Source organism: Notothenia rossii (assembly GCF_949606895.1).
Source record: "Notothenia rossii genome assembly, chromosome: 9".
NCBI lineage: Eukaryota > Metazoa > Chordata > Actinopteri > Perciformes > Nototheniidae > Notothenia > Notothenia rossii.
This window is the reverse complement of record NC_136907.1, coordinates 54,322,461-54,347,774: the sequence shown is the minus strand read 5'-3', so window position 1 is coordinate 54,347,774 and position 25,314 is coordinate 54,322,461. Positions and strand designations below refer to the sequence as shown.

The 25,314-nt window shown below is 40.9% G+C and overlaps 1 protein-coding gene and 1 long non-coding RNA gene across 2 annotated transcripts in view; both read left to right on the top strand.

Annotated features, from left to right (window-relative positions):
* gpr158b (G protein-coupled receptor 158b) overlaps window positions 1–25,314 on the top strand; it is a 124,652-nt gene that overhangs the window by 93,715 nt on the left and 5,623 nt on the right. The window contains exons 8-9 of the mRNA XM_079651011.1: window positions 16,983–17,121; window positions 17,819–17,927. Coding sequence (XP_079507137.1) covers window positions 16,983–17,121; window positions 17,819–17,927 — 248 coding nt within the window. The remainder of the gene's footprint in view (window positions 1–16,982; window positions 17,122–17,818; window positions 17,928–25,314) is intronic.
* Window positions 8,185–9,568, top strand: LOC307020451. The gene is made up of 2 exons (XR_013802895.1): window positions 8,185–9,250; window positions 9,469–9,568. It is a non-coding gene; the product is annotated as an uncharacterized lncRNA (long non-coding RNA).

Here is a 25,314-nt window from a genome sequence, read left to right as displayed (position 1 = left end):
CACGCATTCATTTAGATGCGACTCAAAGATTGGCTGCATTGAAAACTACGCCAATTAATGCGCTTTTGTCTGAGGCTGCTGCTAAAGAACAAATAACAGCCCGGAAAATGCTGGAGCTCGTTTTCAGCAGCGTGAGATTCCTGGGGCGCCAGGGACTCCCTCTGAGAGGAGCTGCAAATCGGGATGGGGTGTTGTGGCAGCTAGTGGTCGAGAGGGTACGCGCTGATCCTGACCTGCAAAACTGGATGAAGAGGAGGGACAATTGGATGTCGGGCAGCATCCAGAATGAAGTTCTGGAGCTGTTTGCCCATGACATCCAGAGGAAAATCGGAGCCAAAGCATCCGAAAGTCCTTTTTTCGGCTTAACTGCTGATGGGACCACCGACGTCAGTGGAAAAGAACAGTTCTCATGCAGTATACAATTTGCAGATGACAATCTTGAAGTCCAGAATTTCTTTCTGGGCTTTTACAACGCTCCAGACACAACCGCCGAGATGCTTTTTCTGTGCATTAAAGATGTCCTTGTTCGGCTAAATCTGCCGCTGGAGAAGCTGAAAGGCTACTGTTTTGATGGAGCCAGCAACATGTCAGGGAGGTTCAAGGGAGTGCAGGCAAGATTAAAGGAAACATGTCCTGACTCCTTGTTTGTCCACTGCGCAAACCACTCTCTGGATTTAGTGTTGCAAGAAGTGGCAAAAGAAGTGCGCCTTGTTGCCGATACACTGAACTTTGTTCGGGAAGTCACAGTTGTGATTAATGATTCAGCAAAGAGAAAAACGTTATACCAGTCTCTTTTTGGATGTGGAGAAGTGATCAACCTGCTTGCCCTGTGCCCAACTCGGTGGTGCGTCAGAGTTGTGGCACTGTCACGGTTGCTGGCATGCTATGGAGAGATGCTGCAGACATTTAGGACCTTGGAGAGTGACAGGATTGTCAAGGGGGAGACGCGTGCCAAAGTGGCAGGATTGCTCAAAAAGGGCACCACTACGCGCACAGTCTTTGGTTTGTTTGCCTGCGTTACCATGTTTACGCCATGTGAATCCGTGGCTCGGTCACTGCAAGGCACCAAAGTCACAGCCCTTGGATCAATGGAAGCTGCCAAACTTCTTTGCCAGCGACTGAACACACTCAGACAAGATGACACCTTCGCTGACCTTGTGGCCAAGACCAAACAATAGACAGAGCGCTACAACTTGAAGCCTCCTCATCCAGTGCGCACCAGCAAGACCCCAGCGCGTTTTCGCCATACAGCGGAGGAGGAGGAACGGGAGTTGGAGAACGAGGGTAAATAAATAGGCCTAAATAAATAAATAAATAATGCCAACAGTATTTTAAAATTAATCATAAAGCTCATCGGTCTGTAATGTTGAAAGAATGCAACAAATACGCACACAGAGCGTGCTCTCCAGCATTTGTGGACAGATTTGATCTATCCATAGAAAACGATATCATAGTTCAAGGGAAACGAGTGGATGTGGGTTCCCTGGAACTGACTTCCTTTTCAAGAGAGCAGCTAAGCCTTGAGCTGGACATCCTGAGCGACGTGTGTAGGGGGCGAGAAGTGAAAACCATTCAGGATGTATTGGCCATTCTGCACACCTTGCAGCCCCAATCCCGCTCCATGCTGTCGGAAGCGGAGAGGCTCATAAAGCTCTGTCTGGCTCTGCCCATTTCTGTTGCGGCATCCGAGCGCTCGTTCTCGGCGTTGCGCAGGTTGAAAACGTGGCTGCGCAATACTATTAAGCAGGAGAGACTCACTCATTTGGCCATTATGAATGCGCATAGCGACCTTCTCGATGAATGCGATGTCTCGACCCTGCTTAAAGAATTTATCAGCAGAACAACGGAGAGAAGGTCTACTTTTGGAACAGTTTAAAAGCCCTTACGAGCGCAAAGTAAACCGTTATTTTTCTGAATGTTCCATTAGGCCTATGTTCGTAAAGGCTGTATTATTCTGTTGATTTTCTGAATGCTGTAGGCCTATGTTATCGCCTATTAGGCTACAGTATGTTCCTTAATAAAGGCTTGATTAATTCATTAATTCATTTTGTTTCATACATTTTCGTAACAATTAAGATGCTGCGTGTGTTTATGTAGCCTATATCTGTTATGTATAGGCCTAGGCTATTAGGCCTACGTGTCGAGTTCGTTAATCATTGATAGTGTGAGTTTCCCCCCCGACCCTCCCAGCAAAAATCCCGCACCCCCCCCCCAGAAAATAGTTCCGACGTCCCTGGTTGTATGTATTGATTTAAATTGACATGCATCCGCTAAGAAAAATAGTCCGTTGTTACAGTTTTTTAAACAGTCAGAATGAAACGGCAGCTCTCAGCTGTGTATTTACGCAACAAATGGCCCATCAACCACAGCTCTCTCCCCCCCTCCCCCCCTGATCTTTCTTCTCCAGCAGCTAAATTAACAGTAGGTTACTCTGAGTGACCATAGACTGTATGTGACAAGTTTACAGTTAGTGACGTAACAACACCATAAAAGCTGATGATAGCAATACGCGAGGTAAAAATAACTAGAATAATTGTGATTTATTTATTGTGGCTTTTATGTTTTTAGGTATAAAATGTTATGTAATTCAGGCTTATAGTTCACCCTTCTCTAAAAGCCTTCAACAATGACAATATTCATTGTAATTTAATAAATCCTTCCAACACACATTGTAAAAAATAGCCTACTGTAAGTTAGGAAATCATTTCAATATGTACATCTTCTGATGTAACAACAATAACATCATAAATAGTAACATAGCTGAACATGGTATTGCACATTTAGCTTTGAGTGTTACTGACCTGAGATGTTTTTATTACATGAATTAAGGTGACTGAGGCTTTTTAACATACAGGGATGCAAACTCATCAGGTATGAAAAAGGTGACAAGGATCCGAGGCCCCGGCTCCCCCACCCCACGGAATGACAGAGGATTTTAGCAGTCTGAACAACTAAAGCAGCAGTGTTAATAATAACAGAAACGCCAAAGAGTCACATAATAGAAATATATAAAAGCATTTATTTTAAATTGTGTAGCAGTCAGTTTATAATTTTGGCAGCACTGTTGAGCATTTTGAAAATGTATTTTCATGCCTCTGTGCAAGGCTTAAGTCTTTTTATCTTTATAGCCACATGGTGTAAAGTAACTAAGTTCATAAACTCAACAAGTACTATACTTGGGCACAATTTTGAGATACTTGTACTTTATTTAAGTATTTCAATGTTTTGCTACTTTGTTCTTCTACTTCACTACAGTTCAGAGGTACATGGTGTACTTTGACTCCACTACATGTATTTAATACCTTTAGTTACTTCACAGATCTGGATTAATTAAGTGAAATATGATCAAGTGTTAATTCAGACTTTAGTTCCACCTGGAGTAAATCCACAAGCTACCCTGCAGTATACAAAGTCATTCAAACTAGCTGCACCTTTACCAGCTTTGAGAACACTTTCATGATCAATCATTATAAAACATATCATATATATTATTCTGAAATGGACCAATCTGCACAATGACTACTTTTACTGTCGCTACTTTCACTATATTTTGATGATAATACTTTTCTACTTTTACTTGAGGAACATTTTGAATGCAGGACTTTTACTGTAACAGAGTATTCCTACACTCTGGGACTATTACTTTTACTCAATTACAAGATCTGAGTACTTCTACTTTTACTCAAGTACAAGACCTGAGTACTTCTACTTTTACTCTAGTACAAGATCTGTGTGCTTCTACTTTTACTCAAGTACAAGACCTGAGTGCTTCTACTTTTACTCAAGTACAAGATTTGAGTACTTCTACTTTTACTCAAGTACAATATATATATATACTTATACCACCTCTGTTTATAGCCTATGAAAAAAACTATTAGAAATAGAAGGCTAAAGCTAACGTTAGCAGATAGTGACAATGTATGCTAGCTAGCTTAGGGTGACCAGACGTCCCCGTTTTCCGGGGACAGTCCCCGTTTGTATTGGCCTGTCCCCGGTTGAAACTGTCCCCGGAAATGTCCCCGTTTTTTAATATACGTTAAAAACACATAGCAAGGTGAAATAAAACGTTTCATGTCAGGAAACACTGGGTTAACAGACTATGGTCAAGCCAGCCCCCACTTCGGAAAACACAGTCAAAAGCACGTTGTATTGCGGTGCGCGAATATCCTATGGATTACGGTAGAGGCCTGTAAAAACTGCCTTCAAAATAAAAGCGTTTACTCGGTCAATAAGAAATATACCTAAAAAACACACCAAACATATTCATATACTGTATACTGGAGCTTAAATTAAGAAATATGTACTATATAATGTGATCAATAATAATAAAAAATAAACTACGTATAACTACCACATTATAACTGAGTGAATGTAAAATGTAAGTATACAGTTATGAAGACATATCTGACATTTCTACTGGGTGACTAATTTTAATTGATGTTGACACCATCTCACAGCACTCCTAAAATAACATTACTTTCTGAAGCACAATTGAAAATGTATGCTGTTTAAAATCTCAAATTAGATCTATTGTCCATCTATATTTTGATTATTATTTAATGGAAACCGTCCATAATCAAAGAGTCATTCGAAGTCAATCAAATACTTGTTTCACTTCAGGGTGATAGCAGGAGACCCTATCTAGTCATTCAGAGAAAATCAGGACAATCTGATGTAGTATTTCAAAATAAAATATTTTTGAAATCTCATATATGGGCTATCGTCCTTCCGTTTTTATACAAGAATAAATAAAAAAACTGTCAAATTATCAAAGACTTATTTCACTCCAGGGTGATAGGACACCCCATCTAGTCACTCAGAGAGAATCAGGACAATCGGATGTAGAGTTTCAAAATAAAATACCTTTGAAGTCTCATATATGAGCTATCATCCCTCTGTTTTCAGATAAGAATAAAACAAAAACTATCCAGTATCAAAGACTTATTTCACTTCAGGGTGATAGCAGGACACCCCATCTAGTCACTCAGAGAGAATCTGGACAATCTGATGTACAGTTTCAAAATAAAAGACCTTTGAAGTCTCATATATGAGCTATCTTCCTTCTGTTTGTATCCAACAGCTCAAATGTTCGAATTACATTAAACCAGAATTGTCCCCCTTTTTTCTTTAACAGTGAAGACAATTGGATATGTTAATGATATATTGACCGCAAAACTCAAAATGTCCCCGGTTTTCATTTTGAAAATCTGGTCACCTTAAGCTAGCTAGCTCAACGATTCCTTAAATAATATTGCCACAGAAAAACTTTTCAGTTCACATCACGCTCTGCCGCTCCGACAGGGAGCTCTGCTCTGAACACCTTAACGGCCCGTTCTAACAGCTGTTCACCAGCGGTCCAGTCTCTGCCACAGTGACTCCGGACGCACAGTTAATATTAACGAACGCACCCGGAGGTAATATAGCTGCTGAAGCTAGACCATCATCTCGGAGCAGCAGAGCCTTATTATACATCCATTAGCAGAGCCGACAGGCAGGAAGACTCGAGCACACAGCTCGTACTTCATTATAATATATAAAAAAAGAACACCATGCGTGTCATGATGGCACATAACAGCTCACAGCCGCAGATTACTCCGGGTCCCAGCCCCCCCCATACCCCAAAAATATTTGTATTGCAGATCTACATGAATCACACAAACGACTTATTTTGGATTCAAAACGGCGAATTTCGCCGAAAGGTGACAAGTTTGCATCACTGAACAAAGACAGAGCACAACTGAAACATAACATCTGAGATGTAACAACATATTACACTTTTCGGGGATGCTTGGGATGTGAGGAGTGAGGGACACAGCTTAGAACGGGCGTGTCGCCTGGCAGGACAGGAGAGTGTGTGCACCATTCTGCCTTGATCTATGAATTCATGTTTGTGACACTCACTGCTGCCCACAGCGGTTTTATAGAAGGAAATTCCTTCACTTCATGAAAGTGTTTTAACCACACACACCTCTACACACACATGACGGGTGTTATTTTCCCCATAAGGAACAAGTCGCTGCAAATTATCCCGCTTATTACACGGCCACATTCTCAACAAAGTAACGACATGACTCCCAATATTAATTGAAATGCTTTTATGAATTTAGAAAAAAAAATTATTGATTTAAAAAATAGTTGTATGTATTGATTTAAAAAATAGTTGTATGTATTGATTTAAATTGACATGCATCCGCTAAGAAAAATAGTCCGTTGTTACAGTTTTTTAAACAGTCTGAATGAAACGGCAGCTCTCAGCTGTGTATTTACACAACTAATGGCCCATCAACCACAGCTCTCTCCCCCCCTCCCCCCTTGATCTTTCTTCTCCAGCAGCTAAATTAACGGTAGGTTACTCTGAGTGACAAGCTTACAGTTAGACACAACACTGTAATTGCAAGTGACCCTCAGTTAGTTGAGTTTTATGTTCAACTGCTAAATTCGTTACTGATAAAAAAGGGCTTCTACTGTACCTAATTACCTTAACACTAGAACCGCCAGAGGTTTTTGTATAGGCCTACCTAAACCCGTCAAATCCCGCTATTAGAATGCAATTTTTAACAACATAGGGTGCAACATAACACACTTTCAGGAAAAGTCACGGACTGGGAGACTTTCATATTTTATTGAAAAAAAGTTACATTGCACACACACAACACACATCACACAAATTGACCCGATTGGCGGTTCTAGTGTTAAATAAACTCACTAATTAATGAAACCAGTTCAATACGCATTATTCTTATTCTTATCATTCTTTAAGAGCGCAGAAATAGTCTTAAAATCAGATCTGTTTTTTAAATGAAATCTGACGGCAGGCAGTTAGCTCTGATCACCTATGATAAATGCGCCGCACCTAATCGCTGGCCATTCAGCCACAGACACTGTTCGAAATGGGGGGGAGCTAGGGGGAGCTTGGCTCCCCCGAAGAGGGAGGGAGCTCCCCTGATGGCTGACTTTGAGATAAATAGGGGGAGCCCAAAACAATCGTGCATATTTGTGTCACACAGATTAGAAATGTTGAGTTTCTGTAAATAACAGTTCTTGAAATAAATAATAGTTATTGTTCATTACAGTTTCTGAATATTTGTTTTATATTTGTGAATATGTCTGGGTGTTGCCATCTGTACGTGGCGGCGCTGCATTCTTACTTACGTTGCTATGGTTATGGTGGTGATGCCGGCGCGGTATTTGAAATGTTCATATTGATATTTTTTTAACTCTGGCTGTGTAAAAAAAAAATATGGCAAAACGAAAACAGCCAAGCAAAGAAGCGAGGGAGTCTAAAAATGACAACGTGAACGGAAAACAACTTTTAGTTGGCCGGCTGTAAGCGGCGTTAGGGTCGAGCTTGACAGCTCCACACCGAGGGAGAGGCCTGCCGATGCGGAGCCTGAAGAGGCTTCAACAACGGCCACATCCGCCGGCATAGTGACACCGTCTGTATTAGTAGAAGAGTGTTTTTATAGCAATTGATCGCATCCGCGCTGCTGTGCCAGTCAACAGAGCGTGCGTGTGACATATTCAGTAGCAGGATGTGCTCTGAAAAATAGGGCTCCCCGAAAGCAAATGGGTAATTCGAAAACTGACAGAGCTCCCTCTATACAAATCAAACTGTAGACGGTGTGAAAGCACCTATTGTTTTAAATAATGGTCGGAATGTGACCTGTGAGCCTTCTGAATTACCGTGGGACAGCACATTCTAAACTAAAATGTTCAATCAATAAAGTAACATCTTATCTTATCTTAATAATATCTTCATATTAATAATAAATCATACAGTATGTGTCCGAAAGGGAGCAGGAGGAAGCAAACACAAAAATATACTGCATATTAAAGCAAACGATTGTAAAGGTTAAAGTATAAGCATAACAAATAAAGAAGTGTAATGTAAACATTTACATTATGATTATTTAATATATAAAGACTATATATTATTGAATTACAAGATTAGATATACTTTAGTTGATCTAAAATATTGATGTGTTCAAATGCTCTTCAAAACACAACTGAAAGTCCATGAAACTTGTCTTTCTGTATTTGTGAATGAAGCGCCATCTCCTGGTTAAAACCTGAAATTGAAAATCTGGCAACGCCCTCTTGGAAAATAGTGGGAGGGCTTAAAATTCCTCTATACTGGTATAGAGAGGCGAAGTCCCTCCCCTTCCGGGAGCCTCCATGGGACCCCGGAAGCGGAAAATTATACATTGAGGTCAATGGAGAGAGAAAAGTTATCTTTTGATCCCGTTTGAATTGTGCCACGAATGACACATATGATGTTTGTCAGTCTTAAACAATCATTTCCATGCAAAAAAAGTCACAGTTTGTCGTAAAAATGCTGAAATATAAGACTATGAATAATACGCAACTAGAAAGACTACAAATCCCAAATGCATTCTGGGTCGCGTAAGTGATGTCATAGGCGATAATGCTCCAAGACTGGTTGTGACTCGCAAAGCAAAGAGGAAGAAGAAGACTGATTTATTCCCTCCAATAAATATAAGAGATTGCTCCAATAAATTCACTTTTACAAGATGCCTGTGTGCTTTGTACCAGGTTGTAATCACAAAAGAGATCATACCACTTGCTCGTTCTATCGCTTCCCGTCTGATGAAAGGACCAGGAGTCGTCGGACCAAACATATCAGGTAATATACAGTACATGTTTTGCATGGAACATAGTCAAGTTAGCTACCTAGCTAGTAGCGAGCATGTTAGTTAGCATTATATTACATTACTTAGCCTTGTCATTTGTATTAGCCTTAACATGAAGTAAACCAAAATGTTAAACAGTAAGAGTAGTCATGATGGTAAGTATTTTGTGAAACATTTGAAGAGTAGCCTATCGCCCCCTCCACCAGGTGCTAAGGGGGCGGGAGGTAGGCTAACGCCACATTAGTATCAGCGATCTTTTCTACTTAATGCTATCTGAACAAATGGTTAACATTGACCATTAAAAGATCAGGCAGTTCAGGGAGAGTCGAAGGAAGGAAGGCAGGCAGCTTTGCATGACATTCTTCTGGACGTGTTTCATTGTGATGATAGTGAGAGTGAGTCAATCTGTTTGTTGGAAAGACAGTAGTTGAGTGATTACTGAGAGAAAATTATTAAAAGAGATAATTATTCAGTGTTGTTACTTTAAAGTGTTGTTACTGACCTTTTTCTCTTTTATTTTCTTTACCTCACCTGTAACTGCTGAGACCCTGAGGAACATGCACACTGGTCTGACCTGCTCTGGCAACCTGATTTCCACTGTACGTAATAGTATTTGGTTATGGTATATTATTTATATACATCAAAGGCACAATGCACCCCTCAGAGACACATGTATTGAGTGTGATATTTTGCATAGGTCATGTGAAATCATCTTTACATACTAGAAAACTGTAGGAGCGGCAACTTGTTTTGAAATTGAATTTTTAATATCCGTTAATAAAGTTGATCTGTTTTCTTTATTCTTCTCTCTTCCCAGCTCCATCCATCACCATTCTCTGTTCCTGCAGGTCCTGCTTGCTAATCAATATTCATATTTTTTTACACGATTACAAATAAAGTCAATGTATTGTATGACATGAAGTTGTGCTTCATTCTGAGTCAATAAATTCATTCTGCCTTCAGCTGCAAAATTATTGTGGAATGCACTGACATCCATGTAGCCCCCCCCCCCCCCCCCCAGTAAGATGAACCAAGCAAAGCTGACATACAGCTGTACTCTTAAGTTTACATGAAGAATTTGTGAAATATTGGTAATAGCAGGTTTAAATGATTATTAGTAATTCATTATATAATTGTCTCATCGTAGATGAGCAGACAGGGAGCAGATGAGAAAAGCAGAATATGCAGCTGCCATTTTCCACATGGAAAAGAGAAAGGGCCAAGTGTATTTGAGTGGACAAAAGAGAAATCCCAAATACGAAAAATTAAATTATACAATTAAAGATATGTATACAAATAAATATATATCCTATATACACCATCATGTATAATGATGGTGTATGATGTAGAAGGAAGTGTGGTAGATAACAAGTAAATATAGTTACATACAGATCCATGTTACAGCAAAAGATGGAATAACTAAGAAGCACGCAGTATAATAATAATTACACGCAACAATTAAATAACTGCTCAGCATCTCCACCACAATACCAATCTGCTGTGTCCTGTTTTCCTCCCCTCTGCATAACACCCCATCCCACATACGAAACACAACGCAGAGTCCGAGGGTGTTAAGAGTATGTTTATTTAAATGTCCTCCTCTCTACTGGCCAACACAGGGAGCATATGCTGGGTGTAGAATTGTTCCAGGAGGAGGAGATTTCCATGCCATGCAGGGTCTTTGGGGATGGGGATGATGATCCCCTCCTTCGTGGTCCACAGTAGCAGAGACTCCGGTCTGTGATGTGCAGCTGTTATATAATATACAATACATTTTTTTGAAAAACATTTGATCAACAAAAAAGGATTTGGTCAGGATCTAGAGTCAGTGTGTAGTTTATTAATTAATCAATGCTCGCTACATTAGGAAAACACATACCAGTGTACCAGAGGGAGTCACACACAGCTGTGCCTAGATAACCAAACAAATTGACAACAGGGATGCAAACTCATCAGGTATGAAAAAGGTGACAAGGATCCGAGCCCCCCGACCCCACAGAATATCGGCTTTAAAATGAGGAATAACAGAGGATTTTAGCAGTCAGAACAACTAAAGCAGCAGTGTTAATATTAACAGAAACGCCATAGAGTCACATCTAATAGAAATATATAAAAAGCATTTATTTTAATTGTGTAGCAGTCAGTTTATAATTTTGGCAGCACTGTTGAGCATTTTGAAAATGTATTTTCATGCCTCTGTGCAAGGCTTAGTCTTTCTATCTTTATAGCCACTGGTGTAAAGTAACTAAGTTCATAAACTCAACAAGTACTATACTTGGGCACAATTTTGAGATACTTGTACTTTACTTAAGTATTTCAATGTTTTGCTACTTTGTACTTCTACTCCACTACAGTTCAGAGGTAAATGGTGTACTTTTACTCCACTACATGTATGTAATACCTTTAGTTACTTTACAGATGTGGATGAATGATGTGAAATATAATCAAGTGTCAAATCAGACTTTAGTTCCACCTGGAGTAAATCCAAAAGCTACCCTGCCTGCAGTATACAAAGTCATTCAAACTAGCTGCACCTTTACCAGCTTTGATAACACTTTAATGATCAGTCATTATAAAACATATCATAAATATTATTCTGAAATGGACCAATCTGCAAAATGACTACTTTTACTGTCGCTACTTTCACTATATTTTGATAATAATACTTTTCTACTTTTACTTGAGGAACATTTGGAATGCAGGACTTTTACTGTAACAGAGTATTCCTACACTCTGGTACTTCTACTTTTACTCAAGTACAAGAACTGAGTACTTCTACTTTTAATCAATTACAAGATATATACTTATACCACCTCTGTTTATAGCCTATGAAAAAAACGATTAGAAAACGAAGGCTAAAGCTAACGTTAGCAGATAGTGACAATGTATGCTAGTTGGCTAGCTCAACGATAATATTGCGACGGGAAAAAAAAACTTTTCAGTGCACATCACGCTCTGCCGCTCCGACAGGGAGCTCTACTGTGAACACCTGAACAGCCCGTTCTAACAGCTGTTCACCAGCGGTCCAGTCTGTGCCACAGTGACTCCGGACGCACAGTTAATATTAACGAACGCACCGTAGGTAATGTAGCTGCTGAAGCTAGACCATCATCGCCGAGCAGCAGAGGCTTATTATACATCATGAGCAGAGCCGAAAGGCAGGAAGACTCGAGCACACAGCTCGCGCTTCATTATAATATATAAAAAAAAGCTCGCGGCCGCACATTAATCCGGGTCCCAGACCCCCTCCCATACCCCAAAAATATTTTTATTGCAGATCTACAGGAATCACAAAAACGACCTATTTTGGATTCAAAACGGAGAATTTCGCCGAAAGGTGACAAGTTTGCATCCCTGGACAAGATAACCAAAATCCTTGAATCTACACACAGCAAATAAACTCAAATGACACAACGAGATGTAAAAAGGAGATCACACATATAGTCGATATAGAACTGGCCGCTTCAATCTGAAGAGCAACTAAAACAAAACACGGGAGTGTATCTTGTTCTTGTGAACACTAATGTTATCCACAGCATACACAGACACCACAAAGTTCTTAAGGAGAAAACTAGTTGCTAAAACAAAACACGTTAGTGTACCTTGTTAGCTAGCTGACATTAACCTTAAACATTGCACTCATATTACTCACTGAAACCTTGTAAAGCCGGTCCCGCATGCTGGCTCTTACAGAACCGCTCCCTTTCGTGTATGTACAGCTCTCAACATGCCCAGACTTGTAGTGATTTTCACCTCGTTTTATACTTTTTCGCCTCATTCTGAAAGAAACAGGTGAAATTTACTAACGTGACAGCCATCTTTGTGATGGTGACGCGTATTGTGCGAGACCAGAGACCTGTAGTTCACTGAGCGGTTTCACACAAAAAAAATTGTAACTTCACAGTTTTACAACACATTTTTATTTTTTTGACTTGCAAAATGTTCTTTTAATTTGACAAACATCATATGTGTCATTCGTGGCACAATTCAAACGGGATCGAAAGATGACTTTTCTCTCTCCATTGACGTCAATGTATAATTTTCCGCTTCCGGGGTCCCATGGGTCGGAAGTAGATGGGCGGGACTTCGCCTCTCTATTTGGCAGGTAGTAGGCAGGAAGCTGTAAGCTGGAGTCCGAAATTCAGTGCTACATCTGTACATTCGTGCAGGACTAGACTACCTCACGGGGACCTCGCTGGAACTCTCTTGGTGCCTTAGGTACAGGACTGCTCTACCTGACTCTAAGCACTTTAGTGAGTTAAGGTACGGGAATGCACTACAGACTCTTACAAACAGTTTCTCACTTAACTAAAATATGTATTGTATTTTTCACCGTGAATAAGAACACTGAGAACGCCGCTGACAACTCTAAAATGTTGTAGTATAGCCAAATCACAGATTTTGGTAATCAACAGGTATCTGCTTACCTTTGTATTTATGTGGGACGCCCTGGTTTAGTTGTCAGTGGTGTCGGGGTGTCCTCCCCTGGACTCAATTCCGTCCGCTGGCTGCCGGTGGTCCTTCTAGAGACCAGCACTCATCACGTCGGGGTTCACCAGAATTGTAGGAGCAAACACAGTGGTGGTGGCTTAAAGCCCACCTCCGCTCCGCGCCGTCCGTTAGATGAGCCTGGTCAGATTAATAAAAGAAGGAGTTCAAAACACCGGAACAAAAGTTATAACAATAATCTGATTTTAATGGTTAAAAACAACAATACAAAATACAGAGTGTCCTGTAACAGAGCACTCCGGGCTCCCCGCTCTACTGCCGTGCGATACAGATATCGGGACCAGCCAGTCAGAAACAGGGGGCATCGTGCATGAATAAACATCAGTATACATAGAACAATTTGGGGGCAGAGTTGTGTCGGCTGCTCCGCCCCCCCCCCCCCCCCCCCCAAAATCTTGCAGGTGGAGACTCCGGTGCTAGTGGACCGCCGGAGCTGTAGATTAACATTTACATGCTTATTGTAGTTGTAAGGGCAATGCCTGTAGCAACATGGAGCATACGTGTGGGCTGGACATGTATTTTACAGGAAAGGAGTGATCAGAGGGTCGAGTTGTCGATTCTTGTTCAGTTTTCATCTTCCTCACCTTCTCAGACTTTGAGATGCACGCGCTGCTAAAGAGACGAGCTACCATGGAAACCAAACAATGGTGTAGCTGTATTAAATTCCGAGTGGAAACAGCCGTGAGTAAATCTGATTTTGTCAGAAATCGGGAGAAATGCGGGAGAAATATGACCTCGGGAGGAAACCGGGAGAGGGTAATGAAATCGGGAGTCTCCCGCGAAAATCGGGAGTCAGAAGTCATAATTTAAGGGTTCATTTCTCAAAAATGTATTCCGGGGGAGGATCGCCCTAGTATGGTTTTGCACCATTTCCATAGCCCCACCAAAAATATTTTCCACCAGCCGCCACTGTCCAAGGGTAGTTTTCACTTTAAATAAAAAAAATTTTTTGGACGGAAACTATAATTTACAGTTTTTTACTATGTTCAATCTGAATTTTCTTTAAAATAAAAAATATCAATATTGGTTCTGACTTTTCTACATCCAACTCACAGGTTTATCATTACTTTGAAAAAAAAGAAAATATTATTAATTTAACCCTTTTAGAAGAGAAGATATGGTCATTTGTTCTGGGAATGTCATTTTCGAGCCTGAGACCTGAAAAACCGGCTCAGGGCTAAACAGGTTAAAGAGACAGTAAAAAGTCATATGTACTTTATTACATTTTGGAAGTAACTTGCCCAACACTGTTCACCAATGGGTAATGTTTAGATGGATTTGAGGAACTTCCCCTCAATTCTATTGGCTCTAACGGTTAAAAAGAGATGTCAATCATCAAAATCAACCGATGGGGGCCAGAGATATGGAAAATCCACCCAAATGACCCCAGAAGTTGTTTTGTTTTTTTGCTAAAAACCTCTCTAAAAAGGTCAAATGTCACTTGTTTTGCATCAATGTAGATACAGGGTACTTATTATATGTTATAGTTTGGATTCCTTAAGCTTTTGGTCTCTGATCCCATCATCCAAGAGTGGTTTTCACTGCAAGTAATTTAATATTTTTTGGACGGACACTATAATTTAAAAAACATTTCTATGTTCAATCTGAATTTACATTAAAATAAAAAAATTCTATATTAATTCTGATTTGTTTACATCCAACTCACAGGTTTATCATTGCTTTGAGAAAAAAGATTATGAATTTACCCCTTTTAGAAGTGATGTTATAGTCATTTGTTCAACTTTTCTTCTTTGAATTGTGTTTGTTTAGGGATTAAACAAAGGAGATACAGCTTTTTAATTAATGCGACTTAAACGGTGCTGGAGGGTATATTTAGTTACTTTAGAGAGCACCAGGTTAGCTGTTACCCGCCTTTACGCTAGGCTAAGCAAATCGCCTCCCAGCTGCGGCTTTGTGTTTAACTCAAGAGACATGAGAGTGGTATCAATTTTCTCATCTTACCCTCAGAAAGAAAGCAAATGAGTGTGCCTCATGTAAACTGTGTTCGTTATTCTCCCATCCAGGAGAGAAGCTTTAAAAGGAGACTAAATGGAGTCTCTGTGAAAGTTCAATTGGGTACTTTAATTAAAAAAGGCGCGGGTTTGTCACAAGCATGATATTGTTCAGTCAGACAAACAGCTGTGATCCGCTCCTCGTTAGGGAAGAGAAGAGTCCCGATCCCTCGTCCGGTGCTGTTATATATATCCTCTGCTGGCTCCTCCCCGCCAGCCGGCTCGCCTCGTCTCCAATGTCCGTTGTTGCATTTAAACGGAGGGTTGGTTCTTTTCACATTCAATATATGCTTAACACGCCTTTTCTCCTCATATTCTCTTTCATCACTTTTCATGTAACACATTCTAAACGCTGTAATCAATACTCTAAAAAATACTTCTCGGCTGGTTTGGTTTCCGGTCATTCCGGATGTTGTCACATGCTACTCTCGTCTGTAAACAATAATGTATTCAAATAAACTGTACCTTCATTTAATATCTCGACATCTATAGTTGTAGATGTCACATCCTCACATCTGCAACCTCGGAGTCATTTTCGACAGTCAGCTCAAATTCAACCACCACATAAATCACATCACCAGGACCGCCTTTTTCCACCTCAAAAACATTGCCCGTCTCCGCCCATCACTCTCCTGCTCTGCTGCTGAAACCCTGATTCATGCATTCATCACTTCACGACTCGACTACTGCAATAGCATCCTCTATGGCATACCATCCAACCTCCTCAATAAACTCCAACATATCCAGAACTCTGCTGCCCGCCTCCTCACCCACACCCGCTCCCGAGACCACATCACTCCCATCCTCCAGAACCTCCACTGGCTCCCCGTCCGTTAAAGAATCCACTTCAAAGTCCTCCTCATAACTTACAAAGCCCTCAACAACCAGGCCCCCCCCCCCCCCCCCCCCTACCTCAATGACCTGCTGCACCACCACATCCCTTCCCGCTGCCTCCGCTCATCAGAAGCCAACCTCTTATCCATCCCCACCCGCACCAATCACCGGACCTGGGGGGACAGAGCCTTCTCCGTCGCTGCCCACTCCCTCTGGAACTCACTCCCACAACCCATCAGACTGCACCGACCTCACCACCTTCAAAAAACTCACAAAAACTCACCTCTTCAATCTGGCTTTTCATGTGTGATTGTTTTTGTATTACTTGACTTTAACTTTAACTATATATTTATTTGTTGTTCCTTTCTTCTCTTTTCTTTCTTTCTTCACTATTATCTGTAAAGCGTCTTTGAGCACCTGTAAAAGCGCTAACAAATTAAATCTATTATTATTATTATTATTATAGTTGTAGTGTTAAATCAGTAGGCTTCGGTTTGCACCACTCCATATCATTTCGCTACTAAATTCACCTCTTTAGGAAATTGTAAATTTACCACATGCTAACTGCCAATCGGAGATGAAAGAGTTTCAGAATAAAGCTTAACAGCTGGTTGTGCACAAGAATTTCTGGTTTTTCAGTGTAAATCTACATTAAAACTGACGGCATGTTTAAACTACATTTCTCCATTAAAACATTGATTTTAATTTCTAACACTCACAAGAAGTTGAACTATTCATTTTAGATTAAGTGGGTACTTTGAAAAGACAAACGTTTCCGAAGTCAAGAAAGGCACATTGTATTAAAAATAAAGCCTACAGTACTTTCAGGATTATAAAGGCTTGTCTCAGCTTGCAGGGTATACAGAGACTTACTTAAAGACGCTAAACTTAATTTGTAAAATAGTTAAATTAAAGACTTGGAATCAGTTCTCTAACACCCCTCATTACCTTTTTGTTGTTTTCTTTTCTGTCCTAGCTGAGTTCCTGTTCCTGCTGTGGGGGGTGTACCTCTGCTACGCAGTCCGCACGGTACCATCGGCTTTCCACGAGCCGCGCTACATGGCTGTGGCCATCTACAATGAGCTCCTCATATCAGCCATCTTCCATATCATCAGGTGGGTGAGAAATGTGGCTTTGGTAGCATGCGCTTACCAAAGAGAGGAAAGGAGACAAGAAGATCTAGAGAAGTGGACAAATGACAAAGGCCTAGACTGAAACAATTGACCTTTCGCAAAGCCACGCCCCTAAATGCCCGTTGTCCAATCATATTCGATCACGTGCGCGGCTCCCTGTGGAAGTCCGACAACCTTAGCGTTCAAATTCATTGCGAAAATGGTGAAGCGTTGTGTTTATGGTCTTTGGAAATCGGATAGCAGATATCCCATAAGCTTAGAGGGGGGGGGGGTGATATTTTACCCGTTTCCTAAACCCAAAACCCGAGAGGAGAGATGCTGCCAGTGGATAAAGAAATGCGGCAGGCCCCATGCAAAGCTGAATATGGCGAATATCAACAAACATAAATACGTTTGCTCCAAGGTAAATACGTGCTAACGTAGCTAGCTAGCTAGCACATATTACATTCACAAATTAAGTAACTCATTTAATTAACTAATTTCACTAACTAACGTTAGCTAAAGTCACACGACTACAGCTGTAAGCTGTGTGCTTCTCGGTCGTTTTGACCATGTATATCACTTGATGCATAATAATGTCTGAACAGCTGAGCTCCGTTATTAGTCTACCTGTGGTCAAAGTACAAACAAGAAAGCCAACAGGCAATCATTCATTTATATTTTGCTTTAATCTTTGTAGCATTTTGTTAATGGAAAGCCTACTGCCGACTTCCCTAATCCTGCTGCACAAGTGGGCACCCCGACCCCCACAAAGGAACAACAAGGTGGATGCAGAAAGCCACCAAGGAAACGGTAGTTAACTTTAGACAAACTACAAAATGTAATGCCTCTTGTGATTGTATTGTTTTATTCCAAAATAATAATAATAAATCCGTCGAATTTGACATACAGCTCATGTGGTTTTTCACTCTTGCACTGCGACCTGTATGCAAGTGCCTCTATTGATGTTGTGCCTCCCTCTTTTCTAATGTTTATACTGTGGATATAACCCTCCATAGCGTATTGTAGCCCCTTTTGTCGGGACCTGGAGGATATTGCTGCGTTATTGCTCCAAAATGAGTCTGTTAAGGCGACTCCGACGTTACGGAGACCCTCCATTATGGCTTTGTTTAACGCATCTGGCTCTCAGCTTGTCGGACTAGCAACAGTAACCAAGGGGGGGCGTGGCTTTGCGAAAGGTCAATTGTATACTTTCCTTGATGAACATCTCTGTGACAATAATGAGGAAATATCCATGAACAATGGCAAGGGGCTTAAAGGACTTCACCCCTTCTTGCAGATGTTGTTTAATCATAATCATGGAGATATTCCAGCCTGTCCTCCTCGAAAAAATGACGAAATAGGTTTATTGTTCAGCAGCTTATTACGACCTATAGTCACGTTTTAAAGTTTAACACCTCTAGTGGTCGTGTAAGAAACAACAATTTGAGGCAATTGCAAACGCTCCTGAGGTATGGGTTTCCTGCTGCTACCTCAGTTGAAATAAAGCACAGCTATTGTGTATTTTTTTTATTTATAAAAATGTCAGTTAAAAGCTTGAAAAAAATAAAGATATTTTTGCCATCCAAACATTTGACCTCTTTCTTTTACAATTTTGGAATCGAAACAGGGAATCGATAAGAACCGGAATCAATAATTAACCGCAAATTGTTGTTTCTTACACGACCACTAGAGATGCTAAACTTTAAAACGTGGCTATAGGTCGTAATAAGCTGCTGAACAATCTCGACCTATTTCGCCGTATGAGTTGGAAGACTTGTTGAGATATTCGCATGTTAGAGCAGGCATTACAAGTGCTGAACATGTCAGATGGAAGGCAAAGAGTGTGTGTCCCCCCCCCCCCCCCTTTATCAGGGAAATGAACAGTGTCAGCAGAACGACTTGGGAAAGCTAGTTAAAAGGAGGTGAATACAAAATGTCATCCCCACGCAAACACAGCAAAGATCTACTGAGCCAAAGCGCAAAATAAACTCTCTCTGCCCTGTCACTGGTGGCAAGTGACGTTACACATTTTTTATGTAATTAAATTAAATTACATTAATTATTTCCATGTTTGCTTGAAAATACGTTGGTTAAGCTAAATGCTACCCACACTTCGAGGAGTTGTTGGGTCAGGCCCGGTTCCAGAACAAAATGACTCAGGGTGCATCTGAGATTAGAGAGGGTGCAGTGGTATAGTGCTATTTTTATAAGTGGGGAGTGGACCTAACACCCTCTAGGGGGGTCCTCACCTCCTCTAGGGGGGTCCGGGGGCTTGCCCCCCGGGAAGATTTATTTTTAAATATTGAAGTTAAAAGCATCAGTCTGATGCACTTTGAGAGAAAAATGAAGAGATCTATGGATGCATCTCTCAACACCCATATGAAACAGAACTGTAATAAGATTGACTTTTTCTTTATGGATATTTTACAAATCACTCCCCTTTTAAGACCAAATTATCTACATGCATAGCACAAGATGGCATCTTTTTTACATGAATATTCCAGCTAATCTCTGTTTTGAAACCATGAGCTGCAAAATGAGCGCCATACCCCACTGTACAGGCGAGTTGGGTACTTTTTTAAATATACCTGGGCAGGCTCTGTTTTGCCAAGGTCTTCTGGCACTTGCGGGCCACCGAGTGGTGGCGGTGTTTGGGGCAACAAAGACAGCTGCGGGCAAAGCCGGCGAGTCGGGCGTTAGTGTGGCCGCGGGTAACGTAAAGTCCCCATGATCTGAACTGTTATTACCTGCAGTAGATGCAGTGTTACTGCTGGCGATCAGGGCTGGTTGTTTTAACCATTTTCTGATGTCCATCATTGACTGCTGTGTAAGCACTTTGCAGATGATGAACGTGTAGCGGCACAGGTCACGCATACCTGACATAATAACGTTACTTACCGTTGAAATTGACCAAATAAATGCAGCAGACAAGGTTATTTAACCACAATTACAATTTATTTTATTTCAGCTATATTCTTCTTCTTCTTCTTCTTATAATTACTACTATTATTATTATTGTTATTATATATGAAATATTTTTCACCTTATGCACCCCCGTAGAACCGGGCCTGTGTTGGGTCATACATTCTTTTTCTGGAATAGGTTATCTTAGTGTTGATTTAGTCTGAAATGAACAATTGATCAAATACTCCAAGGGGATGAGCCTTTGACAACCTTGCATTGTTGTGGTTTTATTGGCAACATTTTTGCTCAAAATCCCTGTTGTCATTTCAAGCTCCAGCCGATAAGCAGCAATACATCTGATAAACTTCTGTATGCTAAGTGCCAAAGATAGCGACTGGACAAAAACATGACTCAAAGGGAATATTAATGTGGCTTTATTAAGTGTTAACCAATCATCATTCCTCTCTGGTCACTTTCACTTTTCCATGGTACTGTGAGAGGACATCACTGTATTCGCCTGTAAGTTACATCCACAGGGAGATTCGGTTCAGTTGGATCACATAATGTAACGCAGTAACGCACCCATTTAAATCACAGTAACTATAACGGTGTTACTGAATGGGAATAGGTAACTAGTAACGTTATTAGTTACCGCAAAAGGTAGTTGCGTTACAGTAACGCGTTAGTTTGTAACGCGTTAGTCCCAACACTGGTAACTATAGACCTTATTTTAGGAATCTAAACACGTCAAATAAATTGTTGACTAGAAACAGGTAAAATGCACACTTTTATTTCGGGTTTTAGGACTTATGCCTGCAAAACTTTATTGCTACATGTTTGCTTAATGGGTAATCAGCAGCTCTTAGCTAATGCGTAATCATTTGCATTCACTGATTTGAAATGCATGATAAAGAATAGGAACACAACTCAGATCTTCCTTATGTTTCCTGTCTCCTACTCCTCTGTCATATCTTACAGTATTTAAGTTAAACATTTACTGCCTTTGATGCACTCATTTCATCACACATTTGAAGACGAACTCTGTCCAATGCTTTAAAAAGGAGACTGGAGGCTGGTTTTTTAAAATATGATTTTCCAAACTTCAGGCAGCCTTTTTATGTTTGTGCTACGTGAAATCAGTTTCAGAGACTTTAAGGTTTATTCAGATATAATACAGCTTCTCAGTATTATACAATACAATATGGCAATTTTGTGGATTAGGCCTAGTAATATATTTAAGGTAGTAACTGCTTGAGGAAAACTCTTGTCTGACCTCGCAAATAATATTGAATACAAAAATCTGATTCAACTTGGTGAATTCTGACTCACTTAAATATGCTTTCCTTTTTGCCCCTTAGGAGCTTATTCACAGTCAAAATGTTTTTTATGTGACTGAGTTTTGACGATCTGTCTGTGAAACAGCCAGAACTGTTCAAATAATAGTGGTAATACACATTTGTACAAGTCTGCTAAAGCAAAGAACACAGTGACCAGTCGTTTATAGCGCTCCTGCAGGAGCCTGGGGCAAAACAAATCCATTTGTCACACTTTCTCTGATTAAACTGTTGGTGATTGAATATTCTTTCATTCCTCCTATTGTGCTCAGCTGAACATAGAGGAAAATATCACATAATTTTAATCTGTTGAGGAACTGCAAAGTCCTATGGGTACACCTTCATCTGTGGTGTGAAACCGTTATAAATCACGCTGTTCTCCCTTTCTGAGGGATAAAACAAAAGCCAGGAGATAGGGCTGGTGTGTGTGTGTGTGTGTGTGTGTGTGTGTGTGTGTGTGTGTGTGTGTGTGTGTGTGTGTGTGTGTGTGTGTGTGTGTGTGTGTGTGTGTGTGTGTGTGTGTGTGTGTGTGTGTGTGTGTGTGTGTGTGTGTGTGTGTGTGTGTGTGTGTGTGTGTGTGTGTGTGTGTGTGTGTGTGTGTGTGGTGGGGTTGATGAAAAACACGCATTATGCTTCTATCTAATGTGAATAATGATCCTGAATAGTTTCTTTTTTGCGAATGTTGATAAAGGACCATCAACCTCTAAGCCACCTTGGTCGATCTCAGACAGACAATGAACAAACAACTATCCCGCACACATGCACACAGGGGAATCTTTTCACATATTTTGGAGAAAGTACACAATACTCAACTTGATTATGTCTTACAATGCATCGAGTTGTCCTTCATGGTGTCTGAATTTGATTGGTTGTGGAAAATTGGTGCCAAATGCAGCAACTTGTTGGTGCCCATTTTGGGTACTATTCCCAATTCCCTGAAATAATTTGAGTGATTACCTGTGCTGGTGCTTGGGAATGGAACCTAAATAAGATGTGATACTGCTACAATAATGGGGATGATGGCATGAAGCTACAAGCTACCAAATGTGCTGCTGTGAGCTTTGACATGCACATGTCCGGCAATGGAAATGTATAGGAAAATAAAAGCAAAAAAGAACGAAGAAACATCAATATATCATAGAATATAATAAAGAGAACATTTAAAAGTACTATAAAATATGAACATATCTGAATGAATATAAAGAGCTGTGAAGTTTTAGAAGGGGTAGTTTTAGAAAGGTCCAAGCTATATAAAATGGTTCGCAGTATAACATATACAAAAAATATGTGATGTAAATAGATATAGTCCTAAAGATTTGTGTTATTGTAAAGCAAATAGACAGAAAGAAGGAAATTAGTTATAGGGTGAAAGGGAAAGAAAAGCAAACAAATGATTCTATAATGATTTAAAAAAAGACGGTTTAAAGGAGACCCATTGTTTATCTTCCTATCAGAAGAGAAGAAAAATCAGACTGATAAGGGGTAAACAAACTACAAAGGCAGGACTATTCCTAGCTTTAAAATACCAGCAGTTAAATCAATTTAAAAGTCATCAGTCAGCCAGTGAAGGGCACCGAGTTGTGCAAAAATCAAATCAGTCTAGTTTCTACAAAAGGTCTGCACTTGGGTGTAAGAAGTTTTTTACGATACCATTTGAGAAGATGTACTAACAAGACTATGTTTTGGTGTCGTCCGTTGTGCTGGATGTGTTGGGGGGGCATGTCTCATCTGCCTGGGGCCCAGGGTCGGCGTCATGGGGGGCCATTCGCGGGCCATGCCCCCAACAAATGAGTCACTGTGCCCCCCCCCCCCCCCCAACGCAGGGCGTTCAGTTAATCATATTTAAGTGAAAACGTTTCCACTAAATGTTTTTTGTGTGAAATAAATCAGAAATAAAGAATACAAATATAAAACACAGCCTGAGGTGTGCTCACTGCTGCTCTCTGATTGGTGTGTTGCTTGACCAATGACCCCGACCTTTGTTTTGTTATCATTACGTGGCTGTGTGTTTAGATGAAAGCCCAGTGGCGATCTGTTCATCTGTTATACTGATTATACAGTAAAGCCATCGAAAATAATATGATGTGTACAGTACAAGTAGCCTACTTCTGGGTCTCTGTGTTTCATTCAAGCTCGGCTCTGTGTGTGTGTGGCACGAGCGCATTTTTTGAGTGCGCGAGCGGTAACGTGGAATGTTGTTGTTTGTTGTTGTTAGTTGTTGTTATGCTAACGGATATAAAGAGCTGTTTCTACACCAAGGTGGAGGAGAGTCCTCTCCTGTCAGACTAAAGGACTCTCTCAGTGTTTAGATAGTTAACTTTAGTTTAAGTTATCTCAGTGGGTCTCCAACGGTTTGGTCACCATTTATGTAAACAAGTATTTGCGAGGAACACCTTTATATGATCATTATAGTTATTACAAAATAAGAGAATAAATGAAAAGCAGGTATGAAATACTATAGGACAGTAACACAATGTGATGCCCCTGTGGGTTCATCTAGATAGGGTGTGGCTGTGCTGTCTTGATTACCTTGATTGCAGTAACTCAGGACACCTGGGTCTGGTGCCCTGCAGCTATTTAAAGCCTCTGCTCCTCTCTGTCTTTCCTCTACAGGCACCTGGTTTCGGTTGAGTATGTTTTCTCAGTTGCTTCACTTTGTGCTCTTCAACACTCTCACACTCATACATGTCCATGCAAAACACTCTCACTCCCTAAACGTCCAGGAGCGACGTTTGGTCAGGGACCCCGTGGCTTGCAGTTGGGACGCGCCGAGGCTCCTTCAGCTTCATAAAGGGACGCAAAGAGCTTTCAACTGATTGCAATGTATTCCCATCGGCGGCGGTATTTGACACTCAGGGAAGCACCGCATTCATTTATGTTGGCAGCTCTTAAAGGCAATGTGAGCGTCCATTCCCATTGGATAACAGAGAATTGTATACCCGGAAGTAAGTATTCTCCTTACTGTCGATTGATTTGACAGTGCTGGAGGTAGAAAAGATTAAATGTGAGGTGGAACATGCTAGATTACGGCTGATTGGAGAGGGCAAGCTTTCATCTGATGGTTCGGCATCAGGTAGTGGCGATGTTATTTCTAACTTGCGGTTGGTGCCAAAGTTTAATGAGCGTGACCCTGAAATGTTTTTCACCCTATTTGATCGCGTAGCTGATTCGGACAGAGTGCTGTTACTTCAGTGTGTACTCACTGGGCGAGCACAGGAGGCTTATTCAGCTATTTGTGGCGAAAATGCTTTGGGTGGGTAAAATCAGCGGTGTTAAAATCATACGAACTGGTTCCTGAAGCGCATCGTCAGAAGTTGGGTCAAGGGGGATAAGCAAACAAAAGTGGAGTTTGTCCGTGATTTGACTTCTCATTTTCAGCGGTGGTGCGCGGCAGCAAAGGTTGCCAGTTTTGACGGTCTTTGTGAACTGGTTGTATTGGAACAGTTTAAAGATGTTATCCCTCAGCGTGTGGCCACTTATATAAATGAGCAGAAGCCTTCCACCGCGCTTAGAGCTGCCGAATTAGCGGATGATTTTGTGTTGACGCATAAGGGCAGTTTTACAGAGAAGGGTTCTACGGGTGATTGGAGACGTGGAGAAGATGGTGGCTATTCCCGCTGTGGTGCAAGGTTTTCACCAGGCTCCTCCCATAGATTTGCAGGTCCAGGGCGACCCGAGGGCACCAGAGTGGGCCAATGTCATTATTGCCGAAAAGAGGGTCATTGGAAGGAGCAGTGTCCGTTGCTGGAACCTGAGGGGAAGCGATGTTTTTCATCACATGCTCCAGCCATGTGTTGTTCTGCCGTTTTTGTTAAAAAGCTGCAGGGTGTAGGATCGGTTTGTGCCGACTTGGATGTGGGTTCTGGTTTTGAGCCGTTCATAAGTGAAGCCGTTGTATCAGTAGTCGGTAGTGACAAGTATTTTCCGATTAAGGTGTTGCGTGACACAGCAGCTA